The sequence below is a fragment of the Malus domestica genome, chromosome 08, assembly GCF_042453785.1.
Source record: "Malus domestica chromosome 08, GDT2T_hap1".
Classification (NCBI taxonomy): domain Eukaryota; kingdom Viridiplantae; phylum Streptophyta; class Magnoliopsida; order Rosales; family Rosaceae; genus Malus; species Malus domestica.
The window spans coordinates 26,151,937-26,175,669 of NC_091668.1; the positions used below are offsets into that span (position 1 = coordinate 26,151,937).

At 37.4% G+C, this 23,733-nt stretch overlaps 2 protein-coding genes, 1 non-coding gene and 1 pseudogene across 4 annotated transcripts; 2 read left to right on the forward strand and 2 right to left on the reverse strand.

Annotated features, from left to right (window-relative positions):
- LOC139198134 (SEC12-like protein 2) lies at positions 1 to 923 on the reverse strand (annotated as a pseudogene).
- A 4,676-nt stretch (positions 924 to 5,599) lies between these two features.
- Positions 5,600 to 7,102, forward strand: LOC139198136 (putative protein phosphatase 2C 50). Its single transcript, XM_070826397.1, has 4 exons — positions 5,600 to 5,695; positions 5,982 to 6,152; positions 6,456 to 6,590; positions 6,719 to 7,102. Exons 1-4 carry the CDS (start codon positions 5,600 to 5,602, stop codon positions 7,100 to 7,102), a joined length of 786 nt encoding a protein of 261 aa, XP_070682498.1.
- A 3,492-nt stretch (positions 7,103 to 10,594) lies between these two features.
- On the forward strand, positions 10,595 to 11,123 carry LOC103421311 (uncharacterized). The gene is made up of 2 exons (XR_011583494.1): positions 10,595 to 10,779; positions 10,908 to 11,123. It is a non-coding gene; the product is annotated as an uncharacterized protein (transcript).
- An 824-nt stretch (positions 11,124 to 11,947) lies between these two features.
- LOC103421312 (uncharacterized) lies at positions 11,948 to 17,898 on the reverse strand. 2 transcript variants are annotated; one of them, XM_029107248.2, is made up of 15 exons: positions 17,577 to 17,898; positions 16,688 to 16,809; positions 16,505 to 16,564; positions 15,938 to 16,057; positions 15,726 to 15,845; positions 15,273 to 15,414; positions 14,879 to 15,049; positions 14,317 to 14,472; positions 14,094 to 14,200; positions 13,855 to 13,945; positions 13,588 to 13,729; positions 13,345 to 13,501; positions 12,664 to 12,780; positions 12,404 to 12,530; positions 11,948 to 12,318 (listed from the first exon to the last, which is right to left on the reverse strand). In XM_029107248.2, the coding sequence occupies exons 1-15, from the start codon at positions 17,616 to 17,618 to the stop codon at positions 12,049 to 12,051; spliced, it is 1,944 nt and encodes a 647-aa protein (XP_028963081.2). In that variant the 5' UTR covers positions 17,619 to 17,898; the 3' UTR covers positions 11,948 to 12,048. The 2 variants fall into 2 exon arrangements, with proteins under 2 accessions (XP_028963081.2, XP_028963082.2); XM_029107249.2 differs by lacking the exon at positions 16,505 to 16,564.
- Between the last annotated feature and the right edge of the window lie 5,835 nt (positions 17,899 to 23,733).

Here is a 23,733-nt window from a genome sequence, read left to right on the forward strand (position 1 = left end):
CTACTTTTGCTGACAAAAGGAGTGGAAGAGTGGGGGCAGTAATACTTGCAGGTTCAACTTTTCCGCTGGTAGAAAAGCTACAACGGTAGATGAAGTTACATCCCACACCCTACCAGGGCCTCTATCTCCTAAGAAGATGAGAAATTTCCCATCAGGGCTGAAATCTAATTGCTTCATTGTAGTATGAGCTTTAGCTTCATCGAGAATAATTTCCATGCTAGGCCACTTGAAAACCCTTAACTTGCCATCCTATGCTCGTCTCCAGCAGCAAGCATGGAACTTTCTCTGTCAAACGCCAAAGCTAACTGTTGTCCAATATCTTGCAATTGCTCCAACACTCTCTCAGACTGCCTCAATGCCAGTTTAGGTACTTCATCGCTTTCTTCCTCCAATTCAAACCATTTGCAACTATGAAGGAAAGAGCAAACGAGGTCGCTACCGGCAGGGTGAACCGTCATTCTATACGGCAAAGCAGAGCCAGTGTTAAGCTTAGCCAGCGGTTGATTGGAGAGAGAAACAGAGGCGGAATCGAATTGGATAATAAGGATGGCGTTTGGGACGCCACTGCGGCCTTCCTCGCCACCGCTGGAGAAAACAACATGGTTTTGGCTAGAATCTAATTGGGCTAGTTCAGTCTGGGTCTCGGTCTTCTGCATCTGAGTCTTGGTTTCCTTTTTGTCGTCGCCGGCGTCGTCTTCCTGGTCCGGTCATTTAGATTTGCCGAGGTCCGGAAGCCAAGCGGCGGCGTAAAAATAGACGCCGTACTTCTGGTAGTTATTGGGAGTATCCATTGGCACTTGGGATTTTCGGATCAGATCTTTGTCTTGTTGGGGAATTCAAACGGCTTGTTCTTTGGGGGAGTCTCCGAGAATACCATTGGTTCTGGCTCTACATCACGACTTAGCCGTTCTTCCATAACTATCGTCTTCCGGCCTGGTTCCAATATTGTTCTGCACATTTGAAACGCCCTTGGAAGCAGAAGAGATAGTTGGTCTCTGAATCTCTGAATATCTGAATCTCTGGCTGGTGGTGTAGAGCAAAAGAACGGTACTTTAGTTGGGTTTCCAATAGATAACTCCAAGGTGGGTAATGGTGACGGGAAATTAATGGAGAGAAAAATGGGTTTTTGGATGGTTTTTTTTGCAGATTCACGGCGGAGGTGAGAAATTGAGAAAGAAACTGACATAACTTTTCGTGTCGTTTCTCACGGACGGTGCCAAATGTTGATGCACAAAACCGGAGGTCTTGGAACAACGTAAATCCGATCGTGAATCTGCAAGAAATGTAAATAACACAAGATGTATCGTGGTTCACCCCAATGTTTGGGCTACGTCCATACTGATTATTGTATTTTTGAGGGAGAGATGAAGCTTCTCTATGAGAGTGAGAGCTTTAAGAGGGTGAGGGTGTGGCCTCAGAAAATGGCCTCCCCTAATTGTGAGGGTAAGAAGTCCTTTTATAGAATAAGGGTTCCTCACTTATTATATATTTGCCCATTCCTTTATTACATAATTACACTTAAGTCCCCCGAGTATTTATACGAGATCTAAATACGAAGGCCCTAAGTATGGTACAAACAAACATCCTAATATATACTTTTGCTCATCTTAAGAACTGTTGCCTAGCTATTTCTTAAGTTGTTGGTCTGTTTCTCATTTTTTTGTATTTCCAATGAAGTTGGATTATTAAGATCATTCAACAAATACATCAGAATATTCAATTTAAATCTTGTATCAGGCTTGTGCTTTTAAAAGCGTGCTGAGACTATAAGCTCTTACTAGTTCTTGATGTTTCATCCATTGGTTCTGTAAAGAGTTATTTACTGTCTCACAGTCATGCTTCCTCTGTTGACTAAAACATAAATGGTTATATGGAGTTCCATGTTTGCTTAGTTCTTGTTTATTGTGTTTATACCATACTTAGGGCCTCCGTATTTAGATCTCGTACAAATACTCGGAGGACTTAAATGTAATTATGTAATAAAGGAAGGGGCAAATATGTAATAAGTGAGGAGCCCTTATTCTATAAAAGGACTCTTCACCCTCACAATTAGGAGAGGCCAATTCTTAGGCCTAAAGCCCTCTCATCCTCTCAAAGCTCTCACTCTCATATTCAGAGCTCTTTCTCCCTCAGAAATACAATATCAATGTGGACGAAGCCCAAACATTGGGGTGAACCATGATACATCTTGTGTTCTTTACATTTCTTGCAGATTCACAGTCGGATTTACGTTGTTCCAAGACCTCCGGTTTTGTGCATCAATATTTGGCGCCGTCTGTGGGAAACGACACAAAAAATCATGTCGGTTCTCTCTCAATTTTTCATCTCACCACCGTGAATCTGCAGAAACCCAAGAACCCAAAAAACCTCACTTTTTAGGCTTTTCCAGAAAATTCTCTCTTCTTTCTTTCCTCTCTCTCTTCTCTTTCTCTTCTCTCAGTCAGTCATAGACCCCTAACATTGCTCCAACCCCAAATATAGCCAACGAATCAACAACTGCCTTGGTTGGTTTCCCCTGTACAAACATCACTGGCAAGATAATCAGGCAAATAAGGGAGGCCATGCTCACCAAAAGCAAGCACCCCAAGGAATGAATCCAGAAACCAGCAACGGAGAGCTGTAGAGCATCAAAATGCTCGTGATGGTGACCATGATCGAGAAATTCAAATCCATACAAACACTCCTCATCGGCCAATTCCTCGAGAAGCTTTGATCTTGGCAATAATCTATCATATTCCTCGTCGTGGCTGTGGCCGCTGCCGTGACTGGCCACGATCTTGTTGGTGGTGGTGGGGAACCGCAAGCGCCTCTGGTGTATGAAGATCCAAGTGAAGGAGAATGACAACTCTAGCGCCCTCCGGTCACTCGAACCACAGTCCCGCCAGTCATCGGGTTGTTCGACCCGATAAGGACCCAGCGAATCAGCTTTCCACCATCGTTAATCAGACGAGTAACGGTTATTTGAATATCCATCAACGGCCGTTATCTCCCCAGCAACCGCCACCTCAACGTATTCTCAAAATCATCAGTAACAATACCCAAAGTGGCCTATGTTATCGATTCATGCCGATCTTTACAAATATCCTGGTTTGGTTTATCATTCTCAGGCTGAGCAGCGGAGAGGAAGAACTGGTTGAACTTGTGATGGCCAGATTTATCGGTAGGTTACTAGACCATTTTTTTTAACCTGATTGAAAAATACAAGGGTCCGTCAAGATGGAAATCTCATGATGGACACGTCAGTTTGATCAGACTTGTCACTATCTTGGTCAGACGTGTCCCCCCGTCTCACATTACTAAGGAGAAGGCCCAGATTTGGGACACCGACAGCCAAGAAAGCCATGGGGAAACAGAGAACTTGAGTGCCATCTGCACTCTGCAAAGTAAAAGCAAAAGTAAAGCAGAAAAAGAAAAAATGAGAAAAGAAAAGCAGTGGGAACAAAAAAAAACGAAAAAAAAAGGGAAAAAGAGAAGTGAGAATGGATGGGCACGACCAAAGCAAGTGGGTTTGCAAGCAAAAGATACCTTACAAAACAAGGTGAACAGAGAAGGAGCGCGGAGATCAAGAAAAGCAGAAAGAAAAAGCAAGGAATAAATACCCCACCATAATGATGTGGTTTACTTTCCTTATTTTTGAATGATTTAATTTATTTTTCGTATCTTTCAGAGATATCTGTATAAACCCCATCAGAAGGTTAAAAAAAAATTGCAAAGCCCAAAATAAATAGGCTGGAATGTTGTGTAGAGGGCGAAGGCCCATAAGCCCAAAATAGCTCTAACCAGGCGATCAAAAGTATGCCCAGTACTCCACAATTATTCGGCAACCTGCCACTATTACCACCAACCAGGTGATCAAAAGTACGCCCAGTACTCCAAAATTATTCGGCAACTTACCGCTATTACCACCAACTAGGTGATCAAAAGTACGTCCAGTACTTCAAATTATACATGAGCATTACTCATGTCAATCATACATAAACATTCATGAGCATTACTCATGTCAATCATACATAAACATTCATGAGCATCACTCATGTCAACATCAATGAGCATCACTCATATCAATCAACATAAACATTCATAAGCATCACTCATGTTAATCAGCTTCAAAAGCTTCATTTACATAGCTCTAGCTTCAAAAGCTTCATTTATAAAAGCTCTAGCTTCAAAAGCTTCATTTACAGAGCTCTAGCTTCAAAAGCTTCATTTACAAAAGCTCTAGCTTCAAAGGCTTCATTTACAAAAGCTCTAGCTTCAAAAGCTTCATTTACAGAGCTTCAACTTCAAAGCTTCACTTGCAAAAGCTTCACCTACAAAGCTTCAGTGCAGGGTATACAAATACCGCCTCCGAACAACCATCACTTCAGCCCATACATGGATTCAATTTGAAGTTTTCAGCCAATAGACCTTAGTGATTGAAGACTTGGGGGACTACAATATACACCATATATTGGACCTTAACTGGGCCTCATGAAAAATACATGGGGGACTTAGCCCATTATTTATGTACAAAGGAGCGAGCCCTTATTCTATAAAAGGGATTCCCTCACTTTCATTAGAGAGCACTCATTATTCATGTACTGAGGAGCAAGCCCTTATTCTATAAAAGGGACTCCCTCACTTTCATTAGAGAGCATCGCTGCTAGCTGAGCAACCGCCTCGCCGCGAGCATCATTCATAACCCATCACTTATGTATTGAGGAGTGAGCCCTTATTCTATAAAAGGAACTCTCTCACCTTCAACGCCACAAGCCGAGCCAACCAAGGTAACATAAGCCACAAGCAGAACAGCCTCGCAACATGTGCTACTTCTAGTTAAGCATCATTACAGATTGGGCACCGCATCATATCCAGTATCAGTTCTAGACGACATCTAGTTACTTCGACCCACACATGGACTGAATTTCAAGTCTTCAGCCAAAAGACTCTCTTGACTGAAGACTTGGGGGACTATTGTTTATACCATACTTAGGCCCTCCGTGTTTAGATCTCGTACAAATACTCGGAGGACTTAAATGTAATTATGTAATAAAGGAATGGGCAAATATGTAATAAGTGAGGAGCCATTATTCTATAAAAGGACTCTTCACCCTCACAATTAGGAGAGGCCAATTCTTAGGCCTAAAGCCCTCTCATCCTCTCAAAGCTCTCACTCTCATATTCAGAGCTCTTTCTCCCTTAGAAATACAATATCAATGTGGACGTAGCCCAACCATTGGGGTGAACCACGATACATCTTGTGTTCTTTACATTTCTTGCAGATTTATGTTGTTCCAAAACTTCCGGTTTTGTGCATCAACATATTGAATATTTTTAGAGATGAGTTCTGATATTTCATGGAATATCTTTCGGTGAATTTTTACAGTGGGTATTATTCTAAATTCTTAATAGCGGTCTGACTGGGAATTTGTTAATTATCTCATAGGTGGAGAGAGGGGCTTCTGTTTACTTAATAGGTTTAAGGGAAAAGCATTTTGGAGAATTCTTCCTAAAAGCCTCTTCTTGTGTTGAAGGTTCGGTATCAGTTGGAGCACTAAGCTTTGTCTTTAATAATTCTCAATTGAATTTCGATAACCCGTTACTCTAATCAACTGACTCAATGGCATATGGAATAGGAATGCATAGAGGTTTTTGTGAAGAAGGTTTGAAACATATTGCAAGATATGTAGAGTCGGTAGAGGTTTCTGTGAAGAAGGTTTTGATAACCTGTTACTCTATCTGCACCAGTTGGATATTGCAAGGTGCTGTTTCTAAGTTATCATATTAATAATTACTCTGTATAGAGCTACTCTTTAGTTATTTACTAATTCTTGATAGAATATCTAATTGCTGGTTTAATTTGTCTCCGTTTCATGATAACAAGTTATTGGATTTATATCTCTTCTAATTGTTTTTTCTCTGTTTTCTTTGAAATTGTTCTGCATATATAGTGTTCTATCTACTTACTACCGTACTGAGGTTCCTGCTATTCATTTTTTAAGGTTGCGTTTGTGGAGAATCTAAATTCCGGTTCTACCACCACGATTATATTACTTTTGGATGGTCAAATCTTAGTTACCAATATTGGAGACTCAAAGGCCTTTTTCTGCTCGGAAAATTTTCAAATTCCTGCAGAGGCTAAAGGTATTTTTCTTTCTTTTTTCGGTGTAAAGGTGCATCTGTTTTAGTTAACATGGTTTATTGGGAACTTTAAGTGATGTTTCTCCTCTCTTGCTCTCTTAAGATCATATAGTTTTCTGCATGCATGGATCATTGAGCGTGTGACTATTTAGTTTGTATGTGGAAAGATTAAAAGCCTGACAGAGCTTATTTACCTTCTGATGTTTGTGGTTATTGGAGCTGCTTATTTAAGATTATACATGGAGGAAGGGCATAATGGTGTTATCTCATGTTGAAGGCGCAATAAAAACTTTGAATTGGCTTCTGCGGATGAGTTGGTGCATTTATCTGTTAAGGAATTGACAAGAGATCATCATCCAGACAGAGACGATGAAAAACTTAGGGTGGAAAGTGCTGGTGGAAATGTTTTTGAATGGGCTGGTGTGCCTCGAGTAAATGGTCAGCTGGCTGTTACCCGATCTATTGGCGAAGTTAAAGAATAATAGGATTATTTTTAAAGTTTCCATTCCTTCTTTTCTTTCTATTGATCGAACAATGAAATTAAAAGATGTTCTGGTTTAAATATCTTGTCTTTTATGACATGTAAAACTAATTTAAGTTGCTCTTTACTGTCATCAATTTTGGTGTTGTATCAGAACCAAAGTTGACAGATTGGCAACCCCTGACTGTAAATGATACATATCTCGTGGCTATATGTGACGGAGTTTTTGAGAAGCAGAGCTTGCAGGATGTTTGCGATCTTTTGTGGGAAGCACGAAGTCATCATCCTACGAAATTGGAGCTCTCTTCGGCAGGTTCAAACTCATTAGCTGACCGCATTGTAAGTACTGCATTTGAAAGGGGAAGCATGGATAATATGGCAGCTGTTGTAGTTCCATTGGCATCTTCTGGTTTTTCTCAACCGGAGCCATTGATACGTGTTTTCTCATTTGCAGCTTGTTCGCGTCAGGAATTTTCGTCGGGGACGTTTCCTGGTCGATGAGCACACAGCTCCCCGTGAGGTTGGCGCCGGTTGAGGGCTGCTGTCGGGCTTCTGCTTCACTGTCGGGCTTTGTCGGGCAAGGCTCGTCGGGCAAGACTTATCGGGCAAGACTCGTCAGGCAAGGCTGGAAGAGAAGGACAACGTTAACTTTGAGAGGTGCCTTTGTGGGGCCTTAGTTGTAGGCCTTGAGGCTTCCCATCAATAACTAAACCAGTGCTCGAACACATAATATTTGTTCCATTGATTGCAGGAGTCTGACAACTATTATACTTCTGATTACTCGAATCTGAGAGATAGAACGAACCCAAATAGGTGCCTTTGTGGGGCCTTAGGTGTAGGCCTTAAGGCTTCCCATCAAAATTCGTTATTTATACTCAAACGTTCTAGACCGCGAAATGGAATGAATCCAAATAGGTGCATTTGTAGGGCCTTAGGTGTAGGCCTTGAGGCTTCCTATCAGAATCCATTCTATGCTTAAGCGTTCTATGATAATCACAATATAATAGAAATAAAACTAAGGGGTAGGTCGATTACTTGCGCCCCAAGTAACTTCGGACTTCTTGTTTATCAAGGACTATCGTGGATGGGTTAAGTCCACATAAGGTTCTTTTTTATGCCTTGAGGCCAAGGACTTTCAACTGATCAAATTTACATGCCCGAGGGCTTAGAACTTAGATCTGGTTTGAACAATGAAGATATATTCAAATCGGATCCAAGTACTGAGAGATTCTTTTAATAGTCATCTTACTAGAAATAACTTGAATACAGCTGGAAGTATACAACATATTGCTAGGCTAATGAATGAAAAGACAAAAACAAAGAAGGTCGGGCAAGGTTTAACCTTGTCGGGCAAGCCTGGTCGTCTTGCAGGTCCCTATCTTTGTGGCTTATCAAGGGTCTGAGAGCTTTAGAGAGAGGTAAGGAGAGGAGTTTACAAAGAGAAATCGATACTACAGCAAGGTTGAACAGGGTAGCAGAGCTATTACAAAGGTTTGAGTGAAGGCTTGTCCCGAGAGGGATGAAGGCTTGGGCTGACTACAGCTTCGTTTTGAAGGTAAATCTGGCTTTGAGTAGAGTTTGTGCTTGCATTTGTTTGTTTGATTGAGTGTCCCTATTCCTAATTTCTCTTTCTTCTTTTATAGACAACTCAGCTTAACCTCTTGTGGTAGCAGCCTTGCCCGAATGCAACTTGAGATGCAGTGACTCATCAGCTATTTTACTTGTTCTGCCATTATAAAGTACTTTATGGGCTGTATAACTGGTCAGTCTATACCACTTGGCCTTTGGATAGGTGAGCAAGTGGTCTTCATGAGCTGCACCAAGTCAGAAAAGCCCTTTTCTGCTTTCTGGGTTTTGGCTAGGCTTAGGCCGACTCTTCCTTTAGGCATCCCTTTGGGCCAGCCCCTTTCCTGAGCTCAAAGTTCAAGTTTTGATCTAAACACAGCTAACAAATCCTCTTTAGTTCATACTGGTCAGATTTGTTATATGTTTTGCATTCTTTCACAACTCGCTTGTTTTTCTCTCATACATGAAAATATGTCAATCAAATGTACATACATTAGAAATGACTTGTACGAAAGATTTTTCTGATTGATTCAACTATTCAAATTCTGCTAGCACGAAATCATCTAGAGCTTTACTATAAACTTTGATTAGCTATTTGTGTTTTGACAAAACGACGACAATGCTTAGTACATACATGTTTCAAGCAAGGATGAAGCATGGAGATCATTTATGTGTAAGTACAGTCGTGAAATCGACGACTGACTTACCTCTACGCAAATTTCAGTCGTGGACGGAATTTTATTGAGTAAGCTAGCTTTTGTATCATGTGATCTTCTTGTTGCTTCAACTTATTAGTTGTAACTTGTATGGCAAGGCAAGCCTGTGAAGTTGATGTTTGTTCAAACATGTGTTTCCTATGTGTGTTTAAATTTATCACGTCTTATTAATTTTGTATGCTTATGAATATTATACCAAATGATTGAGCTAGCCTTTGTAACCTGTGATCTTCTTGTTGCTTCTACTTATTAGTTGTAACTTGTATGGCAAGGCAAGTGTCACATCCATGCCCGGGCCCCCACCACATCCCAGGCTCGACTCTATCATAGCATGATATTGTCCGTTTTTGGTTCCGACCACACCCTCACGGTTTTGTTTATGGGAACTCACACGAGAATTTCCCAATGGGTCACCCATCCTGGGATTGCTCTCGCGCGAACTCGCTTAACTTCGAAGTTCCTATGGAATCCGAAGTCAATGAGCTCTCAAAAGGCCTCATGCTAGGTAGAAATTGAAATATACATATAAGGCTTGCATGATCCTCACCCCTAGGCAATGTGGGATCTTACAGCAAGCCTGTGAAGTTGCTGCTTGTTAAAACATGTGTTTTCTATGTGTGTTTAAATTTATCACCTCTTATTACTTATGTATACTTATGAATATTATAGCAAAAATTGAGTTGCACATCCGTTGTTGCACACCTTAATTTTTTATGACATTCGAATTGAAAAAATTAAAAAAAAAAAAAAACAAGAGACAGAAATAAGAAAATTTGTTTCATAAGAAATTGAGTAAATGTTGCTCTTATATAGATATAGATGCATAACTTATTTATCTTGATATGAATCTCCGATTAAGTTAGCTCTTCCAAACTTCACTGCTTTCTTCGTCACACTTTACTTAGGACCTCGTAGCGGAGGTTTTATTATTCGGAATGATCTCGTGGGCTAGCTTCGTGCTGGAGTCCTTTTTTTTTAACTCAAAGTTCAAATTTTATCAAATTAGTATTTTCGTTTGGAAATTGCACATATATAATATACCAGTTGAACAAAAAAGATTCAAAGTCAATCACTTACACCTGGACATTGCTACATGTGGTAATGTGACACTGATAGTAAATATTTTGTTACGAGGATAGCTTGTGTAGAATAAATTCATCAATACGTACTTGGTATATTAAATGAATAATATAATATTATACGGAGAATCACATGTTATTGAATTATTAGATTAAAATGTTTGATATCAATGTGCCTATTCATGTAAGTTTTTTTAATTTGTGTCATAATTTAAGTAAACGACATCAAAAATTATATATCAATCTTATTGTCTACCGATATGACCAAAATTTGATGTTAGATATGAGACCACGCCTGATGTCGGCACGATGTAACACATTAGACGTAAGATCCATTTTTCGTTGACGTGAAAGCCACGTTTTAATGGACAAAAAAATAGTTTGATTAAAAAAAGAGAGTTAAATATAGAAAGAGAAGTTAAAAATAAAGAAAGGCCTAAGACGTGGATGACAAAAAAAGCAACATCGGTTCTCACTCGACCGACCACGCAGTACTGGTTTTCTAGACTTCATCATATAATAAAGAAGGAAGCTAAGAGTCTAAGACGTGGATGTGTTGTTTAGCTGCCACGACTCTCGTGACTCTGCGCACACACCCTACAAAACAAAACGTCTACTCATCTTCTCTCTCTCTCTTCACTCTCTCTCCCTCTCTCTGTGGATTTTGGGTGAGTGCTAATCCTCCCGACTGCTCAACGCAAAGAAATTAATCTCAAACTCGTACCCGATCATGTCTCGCCTGAAGAACGACTGCTTGTCTTTCACTGTTTCATTGCAAGAGGGTCTTCGTTATGTTAAGGCATGCTTCGTTGGTCAGGTTAGTTTGTTTCTTGCCTTAATGGCTTAGCTATTTACATACGTGAGTGTAACCACATTGGCTAAAGCGGATTTGAGCCGTCCCACCGGCTGGAACGGATTTTTGACGGTTGATTGATGTTGGAGCAGGCTAAGAAGTTGACTGCAAGGAATGAGCAGGAAGCAACAGAAGCAGAGCTTCAGACAGCCAAAATGCAAGTTGAAGCAGCTGATGCCGCTGAGGATACCAAAAACAGACTCCACAATTCTCCCTAATGTAATGTAATTGCTCTAACAGTTCCACCTTTCTTTCTTTTGTTATAATTAAGCAGAATATTTTGCAATATAAAATTTTGAATTGATTTATATTGTTTGATTTCTGAATTTCTCTTTCAACTAAATACTTTTGCCTCCAAATTAGATGCATTATCCTTCTTAGAATATAACAAGAAAAATTGTTGCTTCACATCCTACCAATTAATTTGGGATAGTATAGTATTCACCCATTTTTACTTAGAAAAACTAATAAAAAGCTCTTGAAAATTTTGAATTTTAACGAAAATGATAAAATAAAGAGTAAAATGAATAGTAGCATGATTGATTTTTTAGTGTTAAAATATGATTTTTTGTTAAAATAAACAGTACGGGAGCTTTGCATTAAAGTTTCCTTTTTACTTCCCATGTTAATTTTTGCCAAAAATATTTGAACATCAATCTCATAAATATCATCGATTTAGATTGATATCATAAATAGTATCATACCAAATTTCATCGGACAAGGATTGTCTTGGCCTTCACTTCCGATGCCCTACCCGTGTCCTCTTATTTTGTGTGGTCACAGTTAAGCCACGTCAACATCTTATATTGTTTTTTTTTATGGATATAATAAGACGAAAATGAATAGTAATATAAAATGTTGACGTGGCTTAACCGTGACCACACAAACAGGAAGGCACGGAGAGGACACCGGAAGTGGAGGGCAGACAATCCTTTTCCAATTTCATCAATCGAATCGCTTTTTCGAGAAATACAAGAAATTAATTTTTTTTTTCAGCCCATTCGATTCGATGGTAGAAAATTAAGAGAGATGTGTGAGAAGTCAAAATATGTGTGTGGATAGCACTATCTTTACTTTAACTTATTTATAAGGCGTAAATAATGTGCTTAAAATACACACAACAAATAAGAAATAAGAAATCGCCAGACAGTATGATAACTTTAAGGTATTTATACATTATATTTTAATATTATCCTCATTAATTTGTGTTAATTAAAGAAGCACAGATATAATTTAGGTGGTACTGGAAGAAGAAGAAGAAGATGATGGACCTTCTAAACGAATATAGTCATACATGAGTCCGTGGAAAGGTGCCAAAGGGCTACTGCTCATTGGTTGCGTTAGAAATAGGGTATTGGCTCCTTCCACCAGCAATGTGCCTGGTATATCTATGTTATACAGCCAGTACAGACCATGGATTCCATGCCTAGCAATTGTATTGTCGTTTCCAATCACTCCGGTCGTAAACAGCGGAGGGTCGGCTTTCGAATCATTTATTCGAATCTTCAATAGGAAAAGAACAACAAAAGCAACCAGATTAGTTAGAGCTTTGGTTACACTTACATGCAATTCTACACGTAACATGTACCTGTAATTCTGCAATGTTTGCAGTGGCAAGGGCTATTCGAAGTTTGAGGGTATCACTTTCACTGAAATGCTTAAGTTGAAACTTGATTTGCCATGTAGTGCCTTGATATGTGTATTCATCTTTCTTCCTATATATTGTGAAACAAAAGGCTCGAAGTTAAGGCTACGGATTTAATTTCGAAATTTATTTGTTAACTTAACTACTCACAAAGAATGACACATTGAGAAAGCAAAGCCAATGTAGGTTAGGAAGAACTCCACCTAGGAACCTGGGCGAAGAACCAGTCTTTAGTATAGTCACTGGTGCCGATGCTGTAAATTAAATCTTCATCAGGATATAACTCTTGATATCTTTCCCATAATCCGTACTGCCTAAACCTGAAAGTGTAGTTAAGAAAATGATCAAGATCTTTTATGTAGTGGAACATAAAAAAAGTTGAGGTTCCACCATAAAACTAACTGACAATATGAGAAGTAACCAACTACTTATAAACACATGCAAGGTCCATTCTTTCACCGATGTGGGAATCGAACATACACACACATATAGGAAAATGTGTTAGCAAATGAAAGGATGACAAAAGAAAAAAAAAACTCATTGCAAAATTGTTCTTATTCTATTGACTAAAACAAAGAAGAAGGCAAACTTCTATAAAATCACAAAAGGTGTGTTTATAAAGAGACCTGATCTTGAAACAAAAGGGTTCACGATTAATAGGAAAGCAAACATAATCTATACCCTACTAACTAGAAAGCCCTAATACATAAAATACCACAAAAGAATACCCTAACATAAAAATAAACCCAATTGCTAACTTGCTAACTTTTCCAACAAAATGTTCTCGTCTTTGCCAAAGATGTCTGGCAAGAGAACATTTATCTGTGACTAAATTTAAATTCCATAGAGATGGAGTGGTCAGTTAACCAAGCTCGAAAACTAACCTATCAGGATGGTTGACATAAAGTTTATTGATATACATTGGATTAGGATCAGGAACATAGAATTCAGCAGCAGAACGATCAGGGATGCCAATTTCCCACAAAGTTGGTCCATCTCTTGGAGGCTCATATACAATATCATCCACATCAATATCACAACCTGCTTATTAATATAGACATATATTAAAGTATTGATCATAACGGTAATTCATCAAGTCTTCTGGAAAAGAAAAATACGAGAGAGACCTGCGGTTATGCTAATAGTTGCGTCATATCGATAATCTCCGATAAAACCAGGACACCATGCATAGAGATTATAGTCACCCTCGCGTATATTCTGTATGGAGTAATATCCTTTCTCATCTGCCCTAGTCCAGAACTGGTAGCCCTGATGTATAAAATGCAAACATTGTCAACCAATTGAGTTGCAATACTCTTTCCTACTAGTTCCCTGTTTTTCGAGTTCTTGGAAAACAGTACTTGCTCGGTTATGAAGTTGAGAAAACAAATCACCTTACAATCTCTTTGCCATGATCCAACGTCTCCTGGTGGTGCCAAGCCTACATACGCACCGTTTCCAGGTACGCGATCTTTACTAACATACCTAGACATGTATAGATTTAAGTAAAATTTTGGACGAATTTCACAAAAACTGGGAGTAAAAGACGGTATGCAATTCTCATGATCATTATTTACTTCCAGTAATCTACTAATTAGTTAGCTTAAGTAATATTTGGGTTAAGTAATAGTACCTATCCAGAATCTGTATTCTACCCTTAACATTGCCCCGTTGATCTGACGGCGGATAATCCTCGGAAGCAGGAAACTTGTAAGGCCAGCTTTGCACTTCTGTCATCATCTGAACGTCCAAAGTATATAATCTAGCCACTTATTAGTTATTACTCTAAATTTTTTGAATTAATGAAATTAAATACTTTTAGAGTTGGTTTGTTTAAATTAGTAGAAAAGGTCGACCTGTTTTTTTGCATCATCCCAAAGTGGTGATGGATCAGTTGCATCGGACGCAGAATTAAGATAAATGAATACAGGACCAAAAATTTTCTTCCATGGCTCATCTGGTTTCAACTTCAGCACTAGGTCTTCTCCTGAATAATGAGCGCTAAGAAACATCTGCTTTGTTGTATTTTCAACAATATAAATCAACGTATTTCTAAGAAGAAAAAAAGTATAATATAGTTAATTTAGTAGATTTTTTCAAATATTCTATTATGTTAAGTTTTCAACATGAGATATGCATCATGTATTTTGTAACACTACTTATTGTCAATGGATGCAACTAGGGCGGAGCCAACTAGTGACTGCCCTGACCTTTAGCACACCCCAAGTTTTAAAAGATGATTTTTTTGCTATTAAGATAAGCATGCTATGGTCTAATATTGTACAAAACAAGAATTTAGCCTACCCTCAATGTTTAAATTTCACTACATATTCATATTTTAAGAAAATTGAATTAGTTCACCCCTATTTAAATTCCTAGCTCCGTTGCATGAAAGTTGAAACAGTTTATATAATTTACCGCAAGGCAAGTGGGGCCAACATGGGAGGTGAGATTCTGTTTGAGAGGTCCACCAGATCGAAATTCATCACTGGGCGTTATTTGCCAAAAGCCAATGGGCGGGTCCATACATACCCAACCATGAACATGCAGGTTTTGGTTCTCACAGGAGTATTCATACTTATCATCCACCTACAATTTGCAATTGTATTCTTTTTATTATTAATGAATATCGTACTTTTCTTCGAAAAAACTTCTATGAAATTTTGAAAGTATACAAATTTGGTAAAGCCTAACCTTACTAAACCAACCTTAAACCCTAGTCTTGAACTCTGATACAATTAAGTTCAAGAATATTTTCGTAATTAACCCTAGCTAGTAGCTAGACCTCTTTTATAGAGGAGGAAAGATTTACCTCTCCCTTGAATTCTGGCTCTATAGGATCGACAAGAAGGACTGCTTCAGGGTAAGCTAGGGCTTGACTTCTCTCAGGTGATCGATCGTCCGGAAGGGGCATGTATCTTTGCCTGTTATCTGCTATGGCCATATAGTGAAACCTGACAAATCACCCACCAAAAATATTATAGTTAATTAGCATTCCCAGTAAATAACATACTAGCTTATATACAAAAGTTGTTAACGTTACATTATTTGAACTCAAGATTTCTTAGTGCTGTGAAGCTGAAATATGATCTCTTGCAAGGAATCACAATTTTTAACAACAGAATAATCATTTTGCGTTCATACTGCATTATGGAGGAACAACGATTACTATTCGATTACTATTTTTAAGTGTCGATAACGACGACTATAAATTATATAGCTAACTTGATTATAGATAGAAAACAATGAAGAAAGTTTTCGCTACTTTTCTTTTCTGAGCTTGAAGGTAATCCTGGTCTGTGGAAGGTTGAAAGGAGGCCATTCTTTCAAGTGCTCATAGATGGCATATGAGTAGAAGCCTGAAGAATTACGAAGCATTATAAATCTGCAAAATGTAATATCATGTTATCAAGATTGTGACACTCGATTATTAGTTCAAGTTTTTCATTTCTTAAGAACTACATGAATTATTCAAACCTTTTATCTATATTGAGAGGGACAAGTTTTCCCTCTTGAGACGGATTCCACTTTCTTGTGAAGGAGATCTCTACTTGTTCCTCGTTTTCCACTCTAACCTTGAATTTTGTCCCTTTAATCCTGCACAGGAGCCATAATTATTGCTTAGAAGAGAAGCCACGAACACTACAAGAAAAGTTGACAAGATCGCCACTAGCACTATTGTACAGAATGAGGTGGGTAAAGGCAATGTTCACCCTTTAGCCACTGATAAGGTTTTATCCACCTCATTTTGTACCACTAATATGTTAGCAGCTATTGCTAACTTTTCTTGTAGTGTTGACTAAACGATTTGATACAAGAGATATAAAGATCAACGGATAAAAATTAACAAGGGATGTGTAAAAAGTAATTTGAGGTGTGTGGATAGCACACCCCTTATTTAAAGACTCTTAGATTAAGTCCAAAAGCTTAAGCTGCTATTGGATTTAGTACAAATTCATTTTCTTATCGATTTAGGTCCAATGGACTTATTTTCTGCCACATTAGGATTTAATCCAATTGGCTTGCAAAACTGGATTTACGTACACATCAAATGTCCCGGTTGTGCCCACACTTCCTGCTTCACTCCAAACAAGGTCCCAATACCTTCAAAGTTCCAAGTTTTAGTATAAGTAAAACTTTTCATACCTAATTTTGGTACTGTTTCAACATTGATAAACGAAGAAAAGAAGAATTGTAAGCAGTTACATGGTGAAGAAGTATATATACCCTCTATTTACTTCTTCATTTAGAACTTCGAGCAAATTGTCGATGCCACTGTATTGTATTCTGGTAACAATTCCATCTGGATTTGATAACGTAACTTGGAGTATGCCATTATCCATGACCACCTGTTTGCGAAAAAGCTTCAATAAGATACGCAAATGACAATTTTTTTTGTGGTCATCAGAAACTTTGTTTAGGTTAATTTGGACATAAAACCACAATTGGTAATGCCAGAAAATGCTCATTGGAGTAAAAAGATAAAGGAGATTTCTCTAATTAAGCCTCTAACCTACGTGTGGCTGTACTTGCGATGTTTCTAGTGATACTGGGAGAGGAGAATCGAATTCGAGAGCTGGAGCGAACTTTTGTGAATGCTCTATTAGGGTAAAAATTTGAGTGCTTCTGTTTTAATCTAACATTTGGCTAGTCCACTCAACATGTAAGGTTAATTCTGTCACCTTTTTATTTTTATCAATCATGAGTTTGAACTCATTGCCACCTCTGTCAAAATATAATCTGGAAGTTAGGTTTCACTATGATGACCACAACCATATGGTAATCATGATTGTCTGATTGGCTAGCCAGTATTATTTTGTCTGAAATTCCAACAATTTCGAAGTACACCCACACACTTGGTTTACCATGCATATTGTAACTTTCATGAAGTTTACGTAGAAAAGGGCCATAAAACAAAACCCATATGAGGAAGTGACGAGATCATCAAAACAAAATTAACATCAAATTAAGTAGCGCTCTATCATAATTTGCATCCTGTTAAACATCCTAAGACCAAAGATAGAATCCTTTCACTTCGCTTAACGATCAAGCTAATCTTGAAATACATGCATATATATTCATTAGGGTTCTATATATATAGCATGATGAAACTTACATAACGGTCCTGAATAATCAGTCGAACCCTTTGAGATGACATAGTGAGGCTTCGACGGATCGATCGCTAGCTATATCGATCTTACAAGCCTGCTGCTTCTTTGGCAGAACAAAAATCTCAATGACAATATTTGAGGCTTCTTCATGAATTGCTTATATATAAAGATGCTCTTATCTTTCTGCTGGTGCTGGGTTTTCTTTAACTTGAAAATTAAGCGTTCTTTCTTTTACTTCTCTCTTGCGTGCGATTTGAAAAGTGCATTATTCATCATGTACAAAAAGCAAAAAGCCGCACCAAACCCATCAGTCATGAACATATGTGTGCATATCTGTTCCTTCTTTAGTTTACGATTAAAAGAGATCATAAGGTTAACTTTGGGCGTATGGATGTAGTTTAATGATTTCAATGTGATGTTTTGCATACCTCACCAAATATTCTTGATGCCTTTAAAATCTGAAGTTGATGTGGATTGATTAAACTTTCTTATTCATATATATATATATATATATATATATATATATATATATATATATATATATTGTTGCTTGCACAAGGAAAAACTGCATAGTGATTAATGTCAGTGCAATCAATGTCGGTTTTAACCGACGCCAACTCAATATCCATATTTAAACCCATTTCTTCCCCATTTCATCTGTGCTTTCATTTCTTCCCCAATTTTAGTCTTTCTCCTTCTCCTTCTCCTTCTCATTCTCCTCCTTTCTTCCCCTATTTCAGTTTTTCTCCTTCTCCTTCCAGTAACTTTTGCTATGGATCAACATTTTGAAGATCAACATTCTGAGGAACTCCATTTCGAAGATGAAGAGTTCGAAGGTGGTTCATTTTTAAAATATTATGATTATTAATTTCAATTTCTGTTTTGTATTCTAACTAGTATTATGCTTAAATTGAAAATTGATTTTTGTTTCTTGGTTCTTAATTGTTTTTTTTTCTATATTTATAAGGATCAGATTAACGGAGATGCGGATCCTCAATTCCCAATTGGAAAGAATAGCCTTGTTCATTTGATTCGTCTAGAAAATGCATTAGTGATAACTCTAATGCTTTTTCAAAACATGGAGCGGTAGAGATTAGAGATCACATAAATCTTCCATTTATGATTTATTTTATTATACCTTGAAATTTGTCTAATAAATTCTCTTATTTTTCAGGAGATTGCTGTAAAAAAAAATTTTTAAAAAAAAGAGCATAATCGGCAGTTTAAAACAATGAACCACACAATTGATTCAAAATCTTTTGCAAGAGTTCAGGAAGAATATGTATAGGTTGTACATTTTTAAGAATTGTAGTTAATTGTAGTTATGGTGGATAATTGTTAGTGTTTGGTACTATTGTTATTGTTAATAGTTTTATTAATGATTGCTTTGGCCTATATATGAAATATGGTGGGAATTATATATATATATATATATATATATATATATATATATATATTTTAATTATTAATAACTAAAAATTGAAGCTAATTTTTTTTTTTGTATTATTAATATATTTGTTGTAAAAACCGTGCATGAGGTTGCAAGGTTGCACTAAACAATGACTTAAATCAATTCTAGTTCGCGAGACGGCTCAAGTGGCGATCAATCCAAACTATTCTTCTCATCTTCCTCCCTCCCTTGGTTTCATGGTTTCACATCAAACACGAAATCTGACAAATAATTTTTTCTTCCTCCCTGCAATCAATTGCGTGGCTCTTCGGAAAATTTAATTCATGGGTTATAAGGGTGTTTGGAAAATACGAAAAAAAATCGTTTACTAACAAAAAAAATTCTGGGTTTATGGGCGTTTTTTTTTTTTTTGGGTGAAGAAAAATAGGGATTAGGGATGGGTAGGATGGGGGTAAAGATCGGGTTTTGAGCTGTTTAATGAGTTAGCTTGATTGATTTTTTGCTTAAGACAAACAAATATACTTGTTTTAAAATCTGAGATGCAAGAGGCGAGGGGAAGGTGACACAGAGAAGAAAAATAGGACGCAAGCAACGTCGATTTATTGGAAATGGTGAAGAGAAGAAGGTGAGGATTAAGAGAGGGTGAAGAAGATGATGAAAAAGAAAGAAGAGTTCTGGAAAGAAAACAAAAACTAATTATTAGGTGGTGTCGCTTGTGGGCAACATTATAGTGGTTATTTTATTTATTCAATTATCAGGATGTCTCACTTTTAAGCAACACTGTTGTCAGTACTTAATGTCGCTTGTATCCGACGCAAGCTTCGATGTCACTTTTAAGCGACGCTGTTGTTCTTTTTTATTTTATATTACTTTGCTTCTTGGTGGCAGAGTAAGGGGGCTAAGCGACGTCAATACCTTTTTCATGACAGTAGCATTGGTGTCGGTTCCTCTATTTGACATTGCACGATTTAATGTCGGTTTTTTACCAAAAATCCAACAGTAATTGGGGTTTCTTGTCGGTTTTGCCACTGCCAGTGATATCCCCTTTTGTAGTAGTGGGACCCAACACCATCAAATACACAAGGTAAACATCATACCATCCACCTGAAGACCTTGAAATGAGAACGATAAGAAAACAAGCCTAATCAAAGCCACACAATTGACGCCCACGAGGGAAAGACTGCACCGCTTTTTTATGATTTTGCAATTGTTGAGAAACCCCACTTATTTCTTATGAGTCACTAAATCAATTTAATATATGAAATGTCTATAAAATATCATCCTATGATTAACCTTTAAAATACACTTCCAACAAATGGCTTAAAACCATTTCAAGAGCTCTAAGTTGATGGGGCTTTCAATGGATCGTTGAAATTTGGTGGTGTTGGTGTGGTGTTTTGAGACAAAGCCGTAGTCATAGGGCTGTTTGTCTGAATGGTCTCTCCATATCACTAGTCCAAAGGCTACGAAGTTCATGTCATCAAGGGAGGGTGTGCATCTCACTTTAAAGCATCATCAAAACCGAATCCAACTCGTGAGTGACTCTTTTCAGCTAGTTCATGCAATTGGAAGCCCTCAAGAGGATTCTTCTTCTTTAGGTCTAGTTGTTTATAACATTAACCATTAGCTTTGCTCCTTCGATGATTCACAGTGTCCCATCATTTTACCAATGTTGTGGCACATCGTTTGGCCAAGTTGGCCTTGTTTTATGAATTTGAATATCCTTGATTCGATGACCTTATATCATCTAGATGTACATTTTAAAGATACTACTTATTAAGTAATAAAATTGCTAATGTATTCTCTTATATAAAAGAGTAGTACCGCCTGTAATAAAAACAAAAATTAATTACATCCTCATTTTATTTAGTTTTTTGCTTATTTTTTTTCTTAACTGGTTTGGGATGTTATCGTAGTGGTACATCGATGGAAGTTTTTGTTGTAATAACAATATAAGTGTCAATATCATTGAAGTCTTTCTCATAATAACTTACTACAAAAAAACTATTGTAGAGGTGTGTCCATGCCATGAAAGTACTTCTCATAACAACGGCTTTTATTATATGCCCCATGTGTCAAAATTACTTTTTAATAAATTGAAAATTGTACATTTCTTATATAAAAAAGGAGAAATAAAAATAAAAATGTGATAGTTGTAAATTCCTTTGATCTGCAACATGGGAATTTCTCAATAATAGCAAAAAATTAGCTCCTAATTTCAAAAATGTCATTTTTTTATAAAAAAATTCAATTCTCCAAAATTCCACTTAAATACACAAAAATACCTTCAACTTATACGAATAATCAGTTGTTGATAAAAAGATTCTTTGTACCATAAGCTATGATGGACAATACCTGCATATTCGCATACACACACACACACACACACACACACACATATATATATATGTATATATTCCTGACCAAAAATTATATATACATATACCTGCATTTTCATATTAACGGATTTATGAAATTACCGTTATGCCCTTGAGTTGACTTTGTTTGCCTGTCTCGTCAAAACGCGAAGTTTTAATTTAAATAAGTTATTCATATCATGCTCATTGCCACAAACGCATAGGCACGAGCGGATTCAAATTTCGGATTTATAAAGAAGATTCTACGTTCAAACGCCGAATGTTTTCGAATATTTTTGTGTTTCATCCTTAGGTTATCAAATAGCGAACCAAGGGGACACACTTGGGATTTTTGTCCCCTCACCCTTTCACCCTACCCGGATTCCCTTTCCCTTTCGGGATTTTCTTATCCCCTTTTTATTATTTTAAAACCCCTTTCATTATTTTAAAACCCCTTTCATTCTCTTTCTCTCACAACTCTCTCATCATTCTCCCTCTTTTCACCTCGGACCCTTTGCCTCGAGCTCTTTCCTTCTATAATTTCCCCTCTCCTCTTTGAAACGCACACACACACCAACCCCAAACCACCACCATGTGGACGGAGAAGCTTTGGAAACCCCATGCCAAGTCGAGGAACCCTCTATCGACGTTATCACTATTCATCATCTTCCCTGATGCGTTTTCATGGTTTTTCGACGTTGGTAAGCTTCTAGAAACCCTTGGGATATGTTTTATGGTTAGATTGAAACTTGTTTTAAGTTGTACATACGTGTTAATGGCAGAAAATAGCTTGGAGTAGCTTTTCCAAATTTTCCGTGAGCACCGCCCCTTTCGAGGTAATTTTTTGCCAAACCACAGTGATTTAGCTAGTGTACAAGGTATCAATCTCTTCATCTCGTTGAGTACTACAACTTTGTTTTTGTTTCACTTGATTTGGATGAATATCGGAGAAGTTATGGGCGTTGGAAGTGCTGCCCATAAACTGGCCAAAATCTTGGCTTGAAAACAGGTCAACCTGCCCCAAATCCTTTGAACCCAGTTCAAAGCCTAGCAGCCCAACCCAAAAACCTTTTGGACCAAGGCCTTTGGGCCGTTCGAACTTAGGCCTCCGGACCAGTAGCCTTAAGCCCAATACCCTTTAAGCCCCGACCCAAGACCCTAGGCCAAACCCAAAACGCCAGGCAAACTTTCCGGCGACCCATCTCGGCTTGTATTTTGAATTAGTAGTATGCTCTGAACATGTCATGCATTATCACTTTTATTTTATTGACAGTCAAACTTATTATATTATTTTGGAAAGGTTTGTTTATGAATATTACTTTATAATTCGAGCAAAATTTATATGTATGTTTCACATGTTCTCAGCATATACATTCATTAAATGGCTTGCGTCACCCTCGGGTGTAGGCCAGCACGTGGCCATCTAGCTGTCCTCCGAACATCGGGATCGGGGTGTGTCAATACCTACAAGGGCAGTTTGATTAGAAAATACAAAAGCGATTATGTTAAGCTACATAAGCAAAATATTTGATTTAATATTGGCCAGATTATTAATAGAATTAATTGACAATTCCCAAACTAAGATAAGAAGAATAAAAATACAAACAAAGAAAAATTGGCGTTTCAAACAGTTGCAATCACTGATATTTCAACTGAATATAGGACCATATATAATATTTTCCAGATAATACATGTGTCCACAGGTGATTATATTTAAATTTTAAATAAATAAGAAATCAACGGTGACAATTTTATCACACACAATTTTTTCTCCATCATTTTGTCTTTTTCTTTTTGTACCTAGACAAATTGACACAATTACAGAGATAGATACATATGGATCTCCAAACTGATAGCAAAGAACCAAAACTCAACGAAACCACATTTAAGTATTATCTATTTCTCCAGCCTTCCCAAAAATCAGTGAGACAAAAGAAAAGAAAAAAGATACTGACTGAAACATGGAAAGAAATTAAAAAAGAAAGAAAAAAGGTAGATGAGGAAAAATGCAAAAACTTAACCATCTACACTCATTGTTGTTTAAGGTTGCACAAGTTTCCACCACCAGCCGATTCCTTTACTATGTCTCCACCATTTTTTAGGTTTTTAGTTTATTTGGTTTTAAAATTTTAGGGTTTTTTTTTTTTTTTTGATGAAATTTTATGACACGCCCCGACCCTGTTTTTTTTTTTTTTATTAAATTTTATGACATGCCCCAACCCCGATATCTTCAAATATTAGGGAAGGCACGTGCTGGCCGACACCCGAGGGTGACGAAGCCATTTTAAACATGCATACAAATAAAATACATAATTAGAAAGAAATAAGCCATTGCGGAAACGTGTTAAGAGCATACAACTAATCAAGAATAATGTGAAAGAATTATTTTAAAAA